General features: G+C 41.7%; 1 protein-coding gene across 1 annotated transcript; it reads left to right on the top strand.

Annotated features, from left to right (window-relative positions):
* mtmr7a (myotubularin related protein 7a) lies at positions 1-12,896 on the top strand. The gene is made up of 14 exons (XM_085288670.1): positions 1-157; positions 457-579; positions 722-884; positions 1,124-1,281; positions 1,364-1,492; positions 2,604-2,738; positions 5,121-5,253; positions 6,564-6,673; positions 9,243-9,368; positions 9,696-9,745; positions 9,830-10,030; positions 10,140-10,274; positions 10,421-10,547; positions 11,435-12,896. The coding sequence occupies exons 1-14, from the start codon at positions 134-136 to the stop codon at positions 11,768-11,770; spliced, it is 1,950 nt and encodes a 649-aa protein (XP_085144796.1). The 5' UTR covers positions 1-133; the 3' UTR covers positions 11,771-12,896.
* The last annotated feature ends 5,608 nt before the right edge of the window (positions 12,897-18,504 follow it).

The following is an 18,504-nucleotide window of genomic DNA, read 5'->3' as shown; positions in this document are numbered from 1 at the left end:
ATTATGGCTGCTTAACCTGAGAGCTACTGACGGACAGCTCCAACCTTATGAGCCAATTTAACGCCTTTTATAACACTGTTGTGCACATATTCTAGTGCTGGTAGTTTAGCCGTGGCTGGAAGCTTAGCTGCCGATGGAGCACATCCGACTGCCAAAGGTAACCGCGGGTCTGGCTGCAGTGATTTGCTACATTTCCGCACTGTACCGCCACTGGCGCTCCAGCAGCAAAGCGTCATGCGCACTCTAAGATCAAATCTAAAGTCAAATAAATAAGACAAACATCTGTCTCAATCCAAAGGACGCGTGCTGCTGTGTTCGCCACGTTGGCAGTAAAGTCACTGCTTTGAGGATGTGTTTCTCTGTCATCTCACACATATGTGCAGCTGTGTCAAACACGCGTGAGATGTGCAGAGGATGAGGCTGTTTTGATGCTGTCCTTCCTCCTCCCCCTTCCAGGTGGAGAATGTCAAGCTGCTTGACAGAATCTCCCACAGAAGGAAGAGGGTGGGCACCCTGTACCTGACTGCCACACACACCATCTTTGTGGAGAGCGAGGCCGGAGTGCGCAATGAAACATGGGTAGAGATCACAGCCCGTGATAAGCAGTCTGTTTGAAGAGAAAAAAATGTTAAGCGTGCGTCACCAGCAGGCTGCAAGACTAACATTTTGCAATCCTCCAAAGCACACTTCAGTAAATTTGTTTTTTTTAACCTTTGCTCAGGTACTTCACAGTTTGGTGTGCAGTGTGGACAAACTGGCTGCAACTCCTTCAGGATGTCCTCTGCTTATTCACTGCAAGAACTTCCAGGTTCTTCATTTTATCATTTCTAAAGAGCAGGAATGCCACGATATTCATCTGTCCCTGCAGCGGCTCTCCCAGCCAGGTGAGCTCTGTCATTATGTCAGCAAAGGCTTGGACTGTATTCCTCTTTGATTATCTTCTTTTTTCTTTATGCCAGCATTTCTGTATCACTGTAAATATCCTAAATATCCTGTAAATATCTGCTCATTTGGTCTAGTTTTCATCTCCTCTGCTTTTGCAACACTTTGGCCTTTTGGACTGAAACAAGTTGAAGGTTGTGCTCATCAGCCTTTAGCTGTCAGTCCCTGTTTTGTCTTTCAGAGAGTTATGACGAGCTGTACTGCTTCTCCTATAAGCCAAATGTTGATGAGAAGGAGAGACGACAGGAATGGGACTTCTTGGACCTCAAGGCTGATTACAGCAGAATGGGACTCCCAAGCTCTCTGTGGAAACTCTCCCCAGTTAACCAACACTACAAGGTCACTGAGCTGGCCTTAGATGCACATTCATCCTAATATGGACAGCTATGCCTAAAGGTTTGTTTGGTCTTTTTTTCTAAAGGTGAGTGACACTTACCCTGCTGACCTGTTTGTACCCGAGAGTGCCACACCACCGGTCATAGTGGGGAGCTCCAAATTCAGAAGCAGAGGCAGATTTCCTGCCCTGTCATACTACTGCAAAGACAATCATGTAAGTTTATTACAGAGTATTTCTCTTTTTATTTCCCATACACTTCCAATCTGCCCCATAGTAATACAAGGGATATGAAGTGATGCTAACAGAGCTAAAATCTCCAGTCCTGCACAACGAAAAACTTTGCAGGAGCTGAGGTAAGAGATTATTTACAGGTATATAAAATAAGTTTTGAATGCTTCACTTGGACCGTTTTAGCCACAAAAGTGAGAAAAGTTGGTCTGTTCTTAAGATGAACATGAGTCACTGCTGTCAGGAAATCTTTTCCCATTTCCACGTGAAAGCAGCCTCTTCATGATGATTGGCCGGTAGAGAAACAGCACCAGATTCTGTATTTGTCTGAGGTCATGTATTCAGATTCAGATATCTTAATTAATCCCAAAAAAGCAATAGTGGCGACCTGAGAGCAACTTCCTGACAAAATGTGGTCAAGATGGTTGATAATGTATTTTGCCTTCTTAATAAATACATTCTTAATAAATGTTTTTTAGCAGGGGTAAGATATGACCCTGCTAAATACTGTTCCTCTTCTTCAACTTCTTTTTTACAGCCTTGTGTTACAAGTAAAGCGCTATATAAATACAGGCCATTTACCATTTACAAGGCTGTAAAAAAGAAAGCAAGACAGACGTCCATTTGGTCATTAAATAACAACATGAATCGTTACTGTCTCCCTGATCTTGGCTTCATATTTGTGAAAGTCGTATATCTGACACGAGAAAAAGCCAAAGTGCTCATAATTTATTTTATTAATCCATAATTCGACGTTTAGGAGTGCTTTATGTGTGTGAGGTCAGCTTCCCAGGGTTCAGGGTCCTGCTTGTGGAGTTCAGCGCATACAAAAAGCTCCACTTTAGTTCATGTGCCCAAGGGGAGAGCCACACAGTGATCTCTGGCTATTTCCCATGTTGCTATTAAATGTGGAGATATGAGAAACTGTGTGGTTGAATAATTTAAATTGAACATGCAGGGGAAGGAAAAGTACTGTGAATTTCAACTCGTCCTAATTCTCATATATTAGACTGGTTATTGTGCGTGTGCACTGAATGCTGTGAACTGATGAGGATGAGTCCCTGTATGAAGCCTAGCTCCTCTTGCTTCCTCGCAGGCTGCCATCTGCCGCAGCAGCCAGCCCCTGTCAGGTTTCAGCGCTCGCTGCCTGGAGGATGAACAGATGCTTGAGGCCATCTTGAGGTCCAATCCCTGCAGTGACTTCATGTATGTGGTGGATACCAGGCCTAAGGTGAGCCCTTTGTATCTAAAGGAAAGGCCTGCAAGTGTTTAAAGCATCAACTGTATATTCAGCTGGGATTTATTTTTCCAGACTGTGCGCTGCCGGCTGAAGATCTCACAGCAAACGCTTTGAAAACATCCCAGATCTCTGCTAGGTGTTATATGATCAGTATTGATGGCAATGTTTCTGTAACATATGCGTTTTATGTAATTTGGCCTCTGAAAGTGTTTGAACTCAGTAGTTTGCTTTGCTTCTAGATCACCATAACTTTGCCTCTACACAGCAAAGCCAATGAGCATGAAATAACAACTCCCTAAACAGAGACATCCACTGAAATTCATCATTTTCCCTTTCTTTATATCTTATGAAGATCACGTCTCTATAACTCTTTTTGAACCATGGCCAGCACAGTGGCGCAGTGATTAGCACGGTTGCCTCACAAAAAGAGGGTCCTGAATTTGATTCCACCACCTGGCCGGGCTCTTTCTGTGTGGAGTTTGCATGTTTGCCCCCATGTTTGCGTGGATTCTCTCCACGTACTGTCTCTCTGTGTTATCCCTGGCGCCCTGTCCAGGGTGTACCCTGCTTCTCGCCCTATGTTAGCTGGGATAGGCTCCAACCCTTGACAAGGATAAGTGGAAGACTATGAACTGCTTTATGTTTGGACACTGCTTCAACTCCGTACTCAGACCATTCCACAGTTTCACTCCACACACAGAAACACAAAAACTTTTCCTGGTAGTTCACACATTCACAAAACCACCTGGTAGTTCATTACTTTTTGCTTTGAACAGAAATTGTGCTATTTGGAATTCCATTAGATCTGCAAATTTCAGTATTTCAAACTGTAAGAATAGTGAGTTTGTATAATTCTCTGATTCCAGACTTCTGCACAACAGCTTAAGTAAAGGGAAACCAGCGAACGGTATGGTAATATGGGGAGATGTACAGTCTAATGCCTGCTTTGCCTTGTTTAGTATTGCAATGCTTCTTGATACATTGGAATGAAAATATCTTACGTGTGCTCTCCGATTAAGTCTCTCATCTGTTATTACCCCAAGAAATATATTTTCATTGACTCTTTATTCTTTATGCCAACACAGAGGATTTTAAAATGTGACCGTGATGATATGTACAAAAGCACAGCCTCACCTGCACATTGCATCTACAGGATCAGTCCTACATTTGTCTCGATCTATTATTGTCTCTCCATTTGCCCTCTATTTGTTTAATATGCATTTTGAGCGACATATCGTGGTGAAAAACGACTCCCAAGGTTCCTCACATTGTTACTGGAGGCTAAGGTAATGCCATTCAGAGTAAGCATCTGGTTGATACCATATTTCTAAGATTTTTAGGGCCGAGTACAATAACCTCAGTTTTATCTTAAATAAAGAAGCAGAAAATTAGAGGTCATCAAAGTCTCTATGTCTTGAAGACATTCCTTCCGATAACTAATTAGTGTGTGTTATCTGGCTTCATTGATAAATAAAGTTCTGTGTCATCTGCATAGCAGTGCAAATGTATGCTACGCCCTCTAATGATACTGCCTAAGGGAAGCATGTATAATGGAAACAGAATTGGTCTCAGCACAGAACCCTGTGGAACTCCAAAACTGACCTTAGTGTGTGAGGAGGACTCTTCATTTAAATTAACAAATTAAAGTCTATTAGATAGATGTGATTCAAACTACTACAGCACAGCACCTTTAATACCTGCAGCATCCTCTTATCGTGAGTGGTATATCTACCAATTCTGGTATTCTATGGCAAATGCCAATTTAGCTCCATGGTCTGGACAGTGAGCACAGAGCCCGCTAAAGGATGTCGGGCCCTCTGGCCTTCCTCGTGATATCTGATGTCTCGTCCTGCTGATGGGTTAAGGACCTTCTATGGCCCTGTCCAGCTCTGGAATCTCCTTCATGCTCTTCAGACTTGGCTGCAAGACACAGCAAATCATCTGATTGATGTGCCATCGTGGAAGAGTTGGACTCCTCGTGTTAGATGCAGTGCATCTAACTAAATGCATAAATTGTGAAAAAATAATGAATGAAAATGTCTGTGGCTCCCATCTGTAAAATCATTCCTGATGTGGGGGCTTTTCTCATTGTTGCCCCTCTAGTGTACCTGTTGTCAATTCATTGAATAACAGTACCTTCTGCTACCCAACTGACAGGATCAATATCCCAGAAGTTTAATCAACTTGATCCTATAGTCTGATTCTTCCTTTATAGTATAATGGGAGGAGGGAAATAAGTTTTAGATACACTATGTTACTATAGTCCAGTATTGCTACTATAAGTTGTAAAACCAGCCTCTTTCTGAGATTACAGATTGTCGGGATTCTTGAATGACAGCTGGATAAAAAAACTGACAGAATTTTTTTTTCTAGCTGAATGCGATCGCAAACCGAGCTGCAGGAAAAGGGTATGAAAACGAAGACAACTACTCCAACATCAAATTCCAGTTTGTTGGGATCGAGAACATCCATGTCATGAGGAACAGCCAGCAGAAAATGCTGGAAGGTAATTACTATGTAATTATCATTTAGCTATAATGACAGCTTGAGCTGGGTTTTTATTTGCTTGACAGCAAATAAAAAAACCAGCTCAAGCTGTCAAAAATGTTTCACCACATCATATTTTACACAGATATTCTGGCATTGTCTGTTTAAATTGGCCGCATCGTCACATTACTAAAGCAGAGCGGGTCCCCCGTGGGGTTTTTTCATATGCAGTCACGCAGAGTGAACTGTGCTGGAATCAAGCCTCAAATGAGCCCACAGGAGAATTTCTGGGTATTGTGCAGGGGTGCTCCTAGGAAGACTTTGAATCCATCTGGGTTTTATTTCAGAGCTATTTTGGTTTCCCGGAGCGGACAAAACCCCGGACATTATCCCCCAAAGAGAGACAGAGGGCGTGAGAATGATGCGATTTCAAGCCTGAAAAGTTATAGCTGCTCTCAGTTGTGATAACTCTTTGCCCACTAGCAGCACAAGGGAAGTCTTTAAATGCTGGAGACAGTGCCTTGCCCTTTCATGTCTGCCCTCTGCCTTCCTCTCTCTGCCCGGTTGCATACTTCAATAAGATTAAGAAGACCCCCCTCCCTCCTGACAGCAAAGCCTCAAACATCTCTTCTTAGTGCAAGTCCACTGTGCGAAGTGTTACAAAACCTTAGAGGCTAAAATGAACCCGTTCACCTGCTTCTCTGTTATCAGCTCTTACAGGTCAGCAAACTGATGTAGTATCAACATAAAACCCACTTTGTCCACACCTCAGTGAGTAATCTGAGGGTTACAGTTTTCTAAAGGTGATTTGTGACCATTAGTGTAATATAGTCTCATCAGCTGAGTTCGATTGAGTTCGTGTCACGCTGCCTGTGAGTGAACCTGACGATGGAAAATGTTTGGAAAATAATTTAAATACATTTTACAATGAAACGACACAGTGAGCCTGCAGCCGTTGGCACTAGAGGGAAAAGTTAGTGCATCATTAAAATGAAAAGGATTCATCCTCTGGGGAACCATTACTGTCTGGGCAAATTGATGGCAGTTGAATAAGTGAACTGAAGTGGTTTTATATTGCTCATCCCCAAGTGGCTGTCGCTGGTGTGAACAAAGCCATCGCCAGTGGGAACAAATAACATGAGAAGATAAACAGAATCTGCTTTAAAAAAGCAAAATATGCTCGGGTGACCCGTATGTTGTCTCAGCGTGCACAGATTCCCTGTAAACTTGTCTCTGCTGCTGTCAGTGTTCTGTGAGGTTTTAATAAAGTCCTGCGATCAGGTATGCTCCGTGTTTCCTGACAGTGAGACAGCTGTGTTGTGGTTACAGTGTGTGAGCTGCGTTCCCCCTCCATGTCTGACTTCCTGGAGGGTCTGGAGAGCTCAGGCTGGCTGAAGCACATCAAAGCTGTTTTGGATGCAGGCATCTTCATCGCCAAGGTCAGTCTGGAGGCTAATCCTCACTGTCTGCCTCACCGTTGCCCTCAATATTGGTTTAGGTGTGGGTTTGTTTGTGTTTTGTATCTTCTGTGTGTCTGTGTGAAACCAACATCATCCATCTTTGCAGGGACGATACGAGAAGCCCTTGAGGCTTTCCCCCAGATTTACACGAATGAGCCACAACCACTGACAGATGAAGTGGTTATCATATTTATCATCTCATTACAATGTACAGCGGTCCCTCTTTTATCATGGGAGTTACATTTTAAAAATAACCGGTGAAATCCACAAAGTAGCCAACTTTATTCTTTACAATTATTATAGATGTTTTAAGGCTGTAAAACCCCTCACTACACAATTTATACACTTTTCTCAGACAGGCATGAACATTTTCACACTTTTCTCTCTAGTTTAAACACTCTCAAAGTTCAAACCTTTGTAGAAAAATAAGTCCAGTATTCAATTCAATTCAATTCAATTTTATTTATATAGCGCCAAATCACAACAAAAGTCGCCTCAAGGCGCTTCATAGATACAGAGAAAAACCCAACAATCATATGACCCCCTATGAGCAAGCACTTTGGCGACAGTGGGAAGGAAAAACTCCCTTTTAACAGGAAGAAACCTCCGGCAGAACCAGGCTCAGGGAGGGGCGGCCATCTGCTGCGACCGGTTGGGGTGAGAGAAGGAAGACAGGATAAAGACATGCTGTGGAAGAGAGACAGAGGTTAATAACAGATATGATTCAATGCAGAGAGGTCTATTAATACATAGTGAGTGAGAAAGGTGACTGGAAAGGAAAAACTCAATGCATCATGGGAGAAAAAAGGAAAGTTTTAAGCCTAATCTTAAAAGTAGAGATAGTGTCTGTCTCCCGAATCCAAACTGGAAGCTGGTTCCACAGAAGAGGGGCCTGAAAACTGAAGGCTCTCCCTCCCATTCTACTTTTAAATACTCTAGGAACAACAAGTAGGCCTGCAGAGCGAGAGCGGAGCGCTCTAATAGGGTGATATGGTACTACAAGGTCATTAAGATAAGATGGGGCCTGATTATTTAAGACCTTGTATGTGAGGAGCAGGATTTTGAATTCAATTCTGGATTTAACAGGAAGCCAATGAAGGGAAGCCAAAACAGGAGAAATATGCTCTCTCTTTCTAGTCCCTGTCAGGACTCTTGCTGCAGCATTTTGGATTAGCTGAAGGCTTTTCAGTGAGTTTTTTGGACATCCTGATAATAATGAATTACAGTAGTCCAGCCTGGAAGTAATAAATGCATGAACTAGTTTTTCAGCGTCACTCTGAGACAGGATATTTCTAATTTGACAGGATATTTCTAATTAGTATCATAGAATGAAACCAAAGATCAAACCCTGTTTTCAGGTCCAGAACATGGGAATAGAGCAGCTGTGAGAGAATCCAATCAATGGTACAGAAGTGGAGGAAGCAAGAAGAATGAGTTGAGGAAAGTTTGACTTATCTGACTGTTTTGTTTCACTTAATGCACCTTATAATCCGTAGCGTCTACCTTCCTTTAGCATGTCCAGAAGTCCAACATTTTGTGCGATGGTTAGCATCTTTCTCTGCCTTCTGGGTGCTACCGCAGGTGTCTTTGATGGTGCAAAAAGTTTCATCGACATTGTTGTGTTTGTATGGGAGAAAACTTACAAACATACAGTACAGCACTTCAGAGCAGAGTGGGTTTGTTTTGCATGTTTTAACTAAGAGATGGGCCTGACAGCAAAACTGTATGCTCATTGGCTAACAGCGTGTGATTGGCACCAAGCATATCCATCGAATGATCAGTGTCAATAAAATTAACTTTATGTCTTATTCAATATTACCTGAAACTTATTACTGAACCTATAAATTTAACAGGAAGATGTTCACTGGGGTCAACGAGACAACAAGCCGAGGACCGTTTTCCCATAGACTCCTATACAACCACGAGTGTTTTGGAAAGCCAACATTGTTGCCCCCTGCTGGCCATTATAAAGAATGCAGGTTTAAGACATTTCAGTGTTGGCTTCACACTTCAGATCCACAACTTCCTCCATGTTTTATACTGTCTGCACCTCAAAACCACCTTTGTGGTGTTTTTAGCTACAGCAGATTACTCCTCGACCACATTTTGTTATGATACCATCACGAATGTACACAGAAAGACACACACAGACTGATACCGTCTGCGCTGCTGTGGCTTTTTAATAATGTTCCAAATTATCCAAGGGAGAAAGGAGTGTCATTAAAGAAATTGTGTGGGTCTTCTAATTAAAACATCATGATTGTACTTTTTTAATAACACGTCTCTCAGGTTTGAGGTAATACAGCTAAAATTAGTAAAAGGTCAGTATGGGGTACGGGGTTCCTGTGATTAAAACTTATCTGATGACTGGCTGGTTTTCTTCTCACAGCTGCTGTAAAATAGCGTCTGTGTGCAAAGCAGAGGTACGTATAGTGCACAAGTGGAAAATCACCACATCTAATTTTGGACGTTTTATTTGTCTTTGTGTGTGTGTGTGTGTGTGTGTGTGTGTGTGTGTGTGTGTGTGTGTGTGTGTGTGTGTGTGTAGGCTGTTGCAGAGGAGGGCGTCAGCGTCCTTATTCACTGTTCAGATGGGTGGGACCGTACTTCTCAGGTGTGTTCAGTGGCCTGTGTGCTGCTGGACCCCTACTACAGGACCCTCAGAGGATTCATGGTACATACTGGAGCTTTTTTAATTTAAGATACAGAGCGGGGTTACAGCTCAGTGGTATCATGTTAATATATCCAAATGCATTCTGGCTTTACATCAAAGGGGGTCATACTAGGCTCACGCTGCTTGTTTGTTTAATCCAAAGCTATCTTTACTGGCTAATGTGAAATACACCAGAAAAATAAATAAAACACAGAAGCCTACTTTTGAGAAATCCCCCTGGAGTCGGGGGGGAAATTACCCCACAAAGTGGGTGTGGAGGTTCAGTCGTTCTTCCCGTGACTCAAAGTCATCTTGCTTGTGTTTTAACACTTTTCTTTCTGCATTTAGGTTCTCATAGAAAAAGACTGGGTCTCATTTGGACACAAGTTCTCCCACAGGTCTGCCTCTGAAACGTGACTTTCATGGCATCTGCTGGATGTGGTTTAAATCTTCTGATTTCATTCCATGCATCTCTTTTCCAGATGCAAACACGTGGTTGGAGACCCCAAAGAGGTGTCTCCCATCATCGATCAGTTGCTGGAGTGCGTGTGGCAGCTGATGGAGCAGTTCCCCTGTGCCTTTGAGTTTAACGAGAGGTTTCTAATCACTATACACAATCACGTCTACTCCTGCCAGTTTGGCAACTTCATTGGAAACAACCAGAGGGAGAGGATAGAGCTGAGGTGAGATTTAAACCTGCAGACACCATGTTGGGAGAAGATTGTCTTTTTGTCTTTCCCCTGACCTTATTCTCATATTTATTTCCCTGTCTTCCATTTGGACTTCACATAGAGTTCATGAGAGGACTCATTCTTTGTGGAGTTATCTATGGGCGAACCGTACAGACTACACCAACCCCCTGTACAGGCCAAACCACAGCCAGACTCAAGGGCTCCTCCGTGCATCAACTTCCCCCTACAGTTTTAAGTAAGTTCTCTCCAACCGCACCAGCTCACACAGCATCACTTGAACCCTGGTATGTGCACTCTAATCAGGAAGATAATCATTATGTGAAAGGTAAAGACATTCATTGAAATTTTATTCTGCTGATGCATTTCTCTTTTTTTATGGAGATTTTGGAAAGGGCTGTACAACCGTTTTGACCATGGGATGCATCCTCGGCAGTCCGTAGAGGATTATCTACGGGCCATCCAGGAGGAGACACAGCAGCTGGAGGAGCAGCTTTCTTCACACACACAGGTAGGACAGGGCTATGCTGATCTGCCACAAGCTTAAAGCCATTTAAAAAAGGCCATAGGTGTAACAGAAATTGCTGAAAACCTGATGCTGGCTATAATAAAACAATGTTTTGGAGCTTGCTATGTAGCAGCAGAGTAGTCAGTATTCCCATGTTGATTCCTGTGGTCCTACAAACTGTGGTATGCATGTGCAAAGTAATGAAAGAAGGAGGACTTGTCTGATCACATTTTTTCTTTTACACTGACATATCTTTTGTTTACCTGAGAAGGAGATAACATCAGCGTGACCCGTGGGAGGAAGACAAACTAGCTGAGGTGGCGTGATGCTCAAAGGTCACTGGTTACTTTGGCAACCAGTGACCTAAACTTCGCTGCATGTCACATTCACCCCAACATGGCAGTTATATTCCCTCTTCCAGCAGGATAATGCAGCTCAGCAAATTCCCCAGACCTTCCCAAATTCTCCAGTATGTGCAGCATGCTGAAAAAAACGTAATTCCTTGTGAGTAAATTTAACAACCTGTGCACAAAGAAGCCATCACGCGTGCGAGGATATACTAAAAACTGGCACAGGATTACTTTAAAGCTGAAGAAATCTTTCAAATCGGATATTCTAGGAAAAGTTTTGGAGCCTTTTTATAACTTCTGACATAAATATTATTCCATGCTAATGTGATGCCAAAGGTTCTGGAGCCTGTCTCTGGATGGGTCGCAACTGTTTTGACAGCACGGGGGAGGGGCTGCACTATATTAGGGAGGTGATTTTAATATTGTGGCTGATCACCGTGCATTCATACTACAAGTCAAAGGAAAAAAAGAAAATTCCACCTGGATGTTTTTGTGATTATAGAAAATGACTGTTGTCTTCATTTCTTACATTATCAATAGAAGATTTCTGAGCTGGAGCAGGAGCAGGAGTGCAGTGATTCCTGCAAAGCAGCCGCCTTTGATAAGAGCCCCACGGTTTGGGCTCCTGGTAACAACCTCGGTCTAGCCAACACTCCTCAGGACTACACCGGCGGCTTCATCACCGGCAGCCCCTGTCAGCCTAAAGGACCAGACAGCATCCTCCTGCCAAAGAGCACGAACCAAATATCTGACGCCAGCTTCTCCAACGGCAGCGACCAGGAGTCTGGGATCGCGGACCTGAGCTGCCGTTCACCTCTCAGCGAGGACAGCACCAGGGATCCGGACTCCGATGAGGCAGCCTACTCGGCTGCCTGAGGACGTGTAGCATTGGCTGGGAGGCGCAATGCTAGCCAGACGTCACCTGAGCGACACTGAACAAACACTACCATTACGTTGATCGTGTGACCCGACTATTGGCCAATTTCAGTGCGGGTTTTATTGGGGTTGCACGATTTGCTTACACTTTTGTTTGCATGCATGGTGGACTTTCCATGTTCCTGCATTCCTTCGTGTTCATAGTTGTTTCCTGTAGCAGACTGCATTTAACCTTGTCTCAGTTAAAGAGTCCAAAGAAAGCTTACATTTTTGGACATTTTAATCCATATTCAACAGAAAGTAGGAGCAAGACTGACTCTCTGCAGTTTACTGTATTTCTAATGATAAGCCATGTAAGTGCTTCTATTCAGTAGATATTTGGCTTTACAATGTAAACACCTTAACAGTGTAAAATGACATGACGTGTGCTCTGAACATAGGCCAGTAATACATGGTATTAGTTAACATTTAATGCTGAAAGAGTGGCAGTGATTCTGATATGCCCAAATGTAGCAGCACTTCAACCCCAAAGGACTATATTTATGACTGAGGTGAACTCACTCTGCAGGCCACAGTGACCTCAGCTGGGGCTGGGAGTCATTACACTCTAATAACCAGCGGTCAGTGGTTTGTTTTCAGCACCTTGCGGTCCACTCCTGAATATTTCAGCATATTATAGGATTTCACGGGGTTTTACTGCCAAGGGACGTAAAAGGAAGCTTTTGAAAAGACAAAGTGATTTAATAAACGTCTGTGCAGCGTGTTTCGACATCAGTGCATGACTGAACTACCGGACTGAACACACAAACATGGTGCTGCTTAGGGCAGCAGATGACCAACAGAGACTCCTTTAGTGTTTGTGTTATCTCAGCTGTCCAACTGGCAGTAAAGCTGCTTGCTATAGTAGTGCAGTACCCATTATTGTTTTGGTGAACTCCTGCTAAAGAACAGTGCAAAGATTACTGGGCAAAGCATGTGAAAATATTTTTGTACTATAACCTATTTTTGTCTCCTCTGACCTCGCTTTAAATGTTTGTTTTGTTGTTGTTTTTTCAGTGTCTAAAATGTCTGAGTCATACCAAATTCTGTCCTTGTATTAAAAAAAATACCAGAAAAAAGCCTTAAAGCGTTCTGATGCTGCTCTCATTTGTTCAGTTGGATCACGATAAGTTTGCAAAAGTGCTCGAAAGGCAATCTTATGTAAATTTAAGTCAGTTTTCTGCCATATACTTACTTTTTTCTTGTTTTATTTAAGTGGGAATAGAGTCAGATTACAATATCACATTCAGAAATGGAGAACAGTGTAAGTAAACTCAGCCACTGCACAAAATGAGAGTCTTTGCTAAAGTGTGCTGTTATTGTGCCATTTGTGTATTCAGGTCACCCGTTCTCCTGATCTAATTTTGTTTCTCTAGTCAGATACTCGAGCAGCTGCCTCATAAATGCACAGTCTGACATTATTTACACAAAGCAGTAAGGCTCAAATCCTTCATCTGAAAACAATTTATTTGATATTTGGACTTAATCACCATAAAACAGATTTGCATTACATCATCAGGTAGGTAAAGATAAGAGATAAGATAAGATAAGCTTTATTAGTCCCACACGTGGGAAATTTGTTTTGTCAGTAAATGGCAGCAAAGACTGCCCCTCATTTTAGGGATGAATGATGAAGACTTCAATGTCCTTGTTGTTGCTGCACAGCTGTGCTGGCGGGGAGCCAGACCCCAAAGCGCTGCCACCACCAGCAGTCCTGCTCCATGGCTCATTCAGCTGTTTTATTATGGGTGTGAGTTTTTGGTTTATCATTGTAGTCTTTACAAAATGTACAGATTAAACCAAACCTCTACTAAAAACTGAACAGACAGTTGGCTAAGTAAGTAAAGTAAGTCAAATTTTATTTATATAGCACCTTTCAAGACGAAGATCACAAAGTGCTTCACAAAAAATACCGGGGCATTTAAAAAAACAGACAAAAAGTTAACCCAACACAATTCCAAAAACATGAGTTTTTAGTTGTTGTTTTTTTTTTAAACAACAACAACTCCTGAAGACAGGAGGTAAAGACTGCGGTTGACTGTTGTTGAGGAGATCCTACTGCTGGAAAAACTGAAACTACAGACTGAGCATGAAAAGAGCACGTTTTAAAAGACTGGGACAAATGGTTGACATATAAAGTGAAGGAAGGACATAAGTAATTTTAATTACTAAAAGAGACAGATTTGATTCACACTGCAGGCTTAGGACTGTTTATATGTTTATGTATCTATTTTTTAGTCTTAGATAGCTTCCAGTTTTGTTCTGGTGTTTTCCTAATTATCATTATCTTTTTATGCTTAAACAAAGCAAAACAAATTCAATTCAATTTTATTTATATAGCGCCAAATCACAACAAAAGTCTCCTCAAGGCGCTTCATAGATACAGAGAAAAACCCAACAATCATATGACCCCCTATGAGCAAGCACTTTGGCGACAGTGGGAAGGAAAAACTCCCTTTTAACAGGAAGAAACCTCCGGCAGAACCAGGCTCAGGGAGGGGCGGGGCCATCTGCTGCGACCGGTTGGGGTGAGAGAAGGAAGACAGGATAAAGACATGCTGTGGAAGAGAGACAGAGGTTAATAACAGATATGATTCAATGCAGAGAAGTCTATTAACACATAGTGAGTGAGAAAGGTGACTGGAAAGGAAAAACTCAATGCATCATGGGAATCCCCCGGCAGCCTACGTCTATTACAGCATCACTAAGGGAGGATTCAGGGTCACCTGGTCCAGCCCTAACTATATGCTTTAGCAAAAAGGAAAGTTTTAAGCCTAATCTTGAAAGTAGAGATAGTGTCTGTCTCCCGAATCCAAACTGGAATCTGGTTCCACAGAAGAGGGGCCTGAAAACTGAAGGCTCTCCCTCCCATTCTACTTTTAAATACTCTAGGAACAACAAGTAGGCCTGCAGTGCAAGAGCGAAGTGCTCTAATAGGGTGATATGGTACTACAAGGTCATTAAGATAAGATGGGGCCTGATTATTTAAGACCTTGTATGTGAGGAGCTGGACTTTGAATTCAATTCTGGATTTAACAGGAAGCCAATGAAGGGAAGCCAAAACAGGAGAAATATGCTCTCTCTTTCTAGTCCCTGTCAGCACTCTTGCTGCAGCATTTTAGATTAGCTGAAGGCTTTTCAGGGAGTTTTTTGGACATCCTGATAATAATGAATTGCAGTAGTCCAGCCTGGAAGTAATAAATGCATGAACTAGTTTTTCAGCGTCACTCTGAGACAGGATATTTCTAACTTTAGAGATGTTGCACAAAGAAGGTTTTAAGAAATTATAATAGGAATAGTAATGCATATTTGTTTACATGATTTATAAAAGGAAAGGGAATAGTAGAGGTGGGCGGATCAATCCAAATACTGATAGTATCTATATCAGCGCTGGTGCTGGTATCAGATTAATACTAGCATGATAGGATCGAGGCTTTGTTTCTATCCCCTAAGTTCAGTATGTAGCCCACTGAATTGCATATATATTATGCAATATATAAATACTATAAATGCAATTATTTAAAAAACATGTTTATATATATATATATATATATATATATATATATATATATATATATATATATATATATATATATATATATATATATATATATATACACTGAACAAAAATATAAACGCAACACCTTTGTTACTGCTCCCATTCCCCATGGGATGGACGTAGAGACCTAAAATTCATTCCAGATACACAATATAACCATCCCTCCAAACAGTGGTCACAAATCAGTCCAAATGTGTGGTAGTGGGCACATCTGCTATATTGAGATAATCCATCCCACCTCACAGGTGTGCCACATCAGGATGCTGATCTGACATCATGAGTAGTGCACAGGTGTACCTCAGACTGCCCACAACAAAAGGCCACCCTGGAATGTGCAGTTTTGTCTCACAGCAAAATGCCACAGATGCCACAAGCAATGAGGGAGCGTGCAATTGGCATGCTGACAGCAGGAATGTCAACCAGATCTGTCGCCCGTGCATTGAATGTTCATTTCTCAACCATAAGCCGTCTCCACAGGCGTTTCAGAGAATATGGCAGCACATCCAACCGGCCTCACAACCGCAGACCTCGTGTAACCACACCAGCCCAGGACCTCCACATCCAGCAGGTTCACCTCCAAGATCGTCTGAGACCAGCCACCCAGACAGCTGCTGGAACAATTGGTTTGCACAACCAAACAATTTCTGCACAAACTGTCAGAAACCGTCTCAGGGACGCTCAACTGCATGCCCGTCGTCCTCATCGGGGTCTTGACCTGACTCCAGCTCGTCGCCGTAACAGACTTGTGTGGGCAAATGCTCACATTCGATGGCGTCTGGCACGTTGGAGAAGTGTGCGCTTCACGGATGAATCATGGTTCACATTGTTCAGGGCAGATGGCAGCTGAGAATGTCCCAGTTCTTGCATGGCCAGCATACTCACCGGACATGTCACCCATTGAGCATGTTCGGGATGTGCTTGACCGGCGTATACGACAGCGTGTACCAGTTCCCACGAATATCCAACAACCTCGCACAGCCATTGAAGTGGAGTGGACCAACATTCCACAGGCCACAATTGACAATCTGATAGACTCCATGCGACGATGTGTTGCACTGCATGAGGCAAATGGTGGTCACACCAGATACTGACCGGTTCTGGGTCCCCAGACCCCCAATAGCGCAAAAAACTGCACATTCCAGGGTGGCCTTTTGTTGTGGGCAGTCTGAGGTACACCTGTGCACTACTCATGATGTCAGATCAGCATCCTGATGTGGCACACCTGTGAGGTGGGATGGATTATCTCAATATAGCAGATGTGCCCACTACCACACATTTGGACTGATTCGTGACCACTGTTTGGGAGGGATGGTTATATTGTGTATCTGGAATGAATTTTAGGTCTCTACGTCCATCCCATGGGGAATGGGAACAGTAACAAAGGTGTTGCGTTTATATTTTTGTTGAGTGTATATATATCAAACATGCACTATGAAAGATGTCTGAATGTTTTTGTGTTGACTGTCATGTCTGTTTTATTTATCACCTACGTCACATTTAACCAGCAGAAGCTGACCAACAGTGCTTCAAAGACAGACATATTTACCTTCCAGGTCACCAATAAAATGCAGTTTCAACAAAAGCTGAATGGTGTTTTGAAGGTAATGGCCTTCTTTAAAAGCAAAGGTATAGAAATGGACAGTAAAAATATTGAGGGATGCCATCCTCTTCCGAGAAAAAATCAAATACCTGCCATTATCATTCGTTTTGTTAATAGAAAACAGAAAAAAGAACTGCTCAAGCAAGGAAGAAAGCTAAAAGGTACAAATGTTTGTTTAAATGAACACCTAATCAAGAAAAATGCAGACATTGCAAGACAAGCAAGAATATTAAGAAAACAGAAGAAAATACAGTCAACTTGGACGTCAGACTGTAAAATATTCATTAAGTTAAATGGAACACCAGAGCAGGCTAAGGTTCTAGTCATCAAAGAGATGACTGAACTAGAAAAATATAACTGATAAATGCAAAGCAGTGCTAAATATGATGTGACCGTCCAAGTGCACAACCAACGCAGATGTCTGACAATTTTCAACTAACAACTCATATAGATATTGAAAATAAGACATTGATGTATGACAGCAACATAGATCCTGATTGTAATTTCTTTAACAATAAGACAAATGAATGCAATTATTATACAAATGAGCAACTTAAAAAGGAATTCAAGGTAGAACAGGGTATAACAATGGTTCACTTTAATAGTCGAAGCTTATATGCAAACTTTCAATCCATCAAAGACTACATAACACAGTTTGAACAGCCATTCAATGTGATAGCCATATCGGAGACCTGGATAACTCCTGGAAAAGAAGAAGACTTTAAAATAAATGGATATGAATTCCTTCATGTAGACAGGATCAACAAGAAAGGAGGTGGGGTGGCACTTTACATTGATAAAAACCTAAAGTACAAAAGAATGGGAAGAATGACAACTGTTATTGATGGAGTGATGGAATGTTTATCAGTGGAAATAATTATAGAAAAAAGGAAAAACCTAATTGTCAGTTGTATATATAGAACACCAGGATCTAAGATTGAGATATTTAAGGATAATATGGAGGACTTATTTACAAATATAAATCAGAAAAGAATGTTTATTTGTGGGGACTTTAATATTGACTTATTGAATCCAAATCATAATAAGAGTACAGAAGAATTTATTGATTCCATGTACAGCATAGGTTTATTTCCACTGATAACAAGACCGACCAGAATAACATCTCATTGTGCAACTCTATTAGATAATATATTTACAAATATAATAGAAGGAAAGATAAAAAGTGGGCTGATATAAGTGACCATTTACCAGTCTTTGCATCGTATAATTGCCATTATAAAGTGAACAACGATGGACATAAGATTATTTACAAAAGAATAAGAACAGAGAAGACCTTAAATTGTCTTAGAAATGAACTTTTAAAGCAAGATTGGAATATTGTATATGAACAAACAGAAGTTAATAAAGCTTACGAAGGATTTTTAAGAACATTTAACACATTACTTGATAAAAACTGCCCAGTAATTGAAATCAATAGGAAACACAACTATGCAGGAAGACCATGGATGACAAAAGGACTACAAAATGCCAGCAAAAAAAAGAATACCCTATATCGAGAATTCATAAAAAAGAGAA

This window comes from Mchenga conophoros, linkage group LG2, assembly GCF_057382185.1.
Source record: "Mchenga conophoros isolate Kocher_MC1m ecotype Shallow Benthic linkage group LG2, M_conophoros_male_GT1.1, whole genome shotgun sequence".
Taxonomy (NCBI): Eukaryota; Metazoa; Chordata; class Actinopteri; order Cichliformes; family Cichlidae; genus Mchenga; species Mchenga conophoros.
The sequence above is the reverse complement of the archived record's forward strand: the minus strand, read 5'-3'. Positions and strand labels throughout refer to the sequence as shown.

Bases quoted from the DNA above. Each gene is read 5' to 3' on its own strand.
- mtmr7a (XM_085288670.1), top strand. From the start codon at position 134: ATGGAGCACATCCGACTGCCAAAG. The intron at 580-721 runs GTAGAGATCACA...ACCTTTGCTCAG, and splicing joins GAGTGCGCAATGAAACATGG to GTACTTCACAGTTTGGTGTG. The intron at 5,254-6,563 runs GTAATTACTATG...TTGTGGTTACAG, and splicing joins CCAGCAGAAAATGCTGGAAG to TGTGTGAGCTGCGTTCCCCC.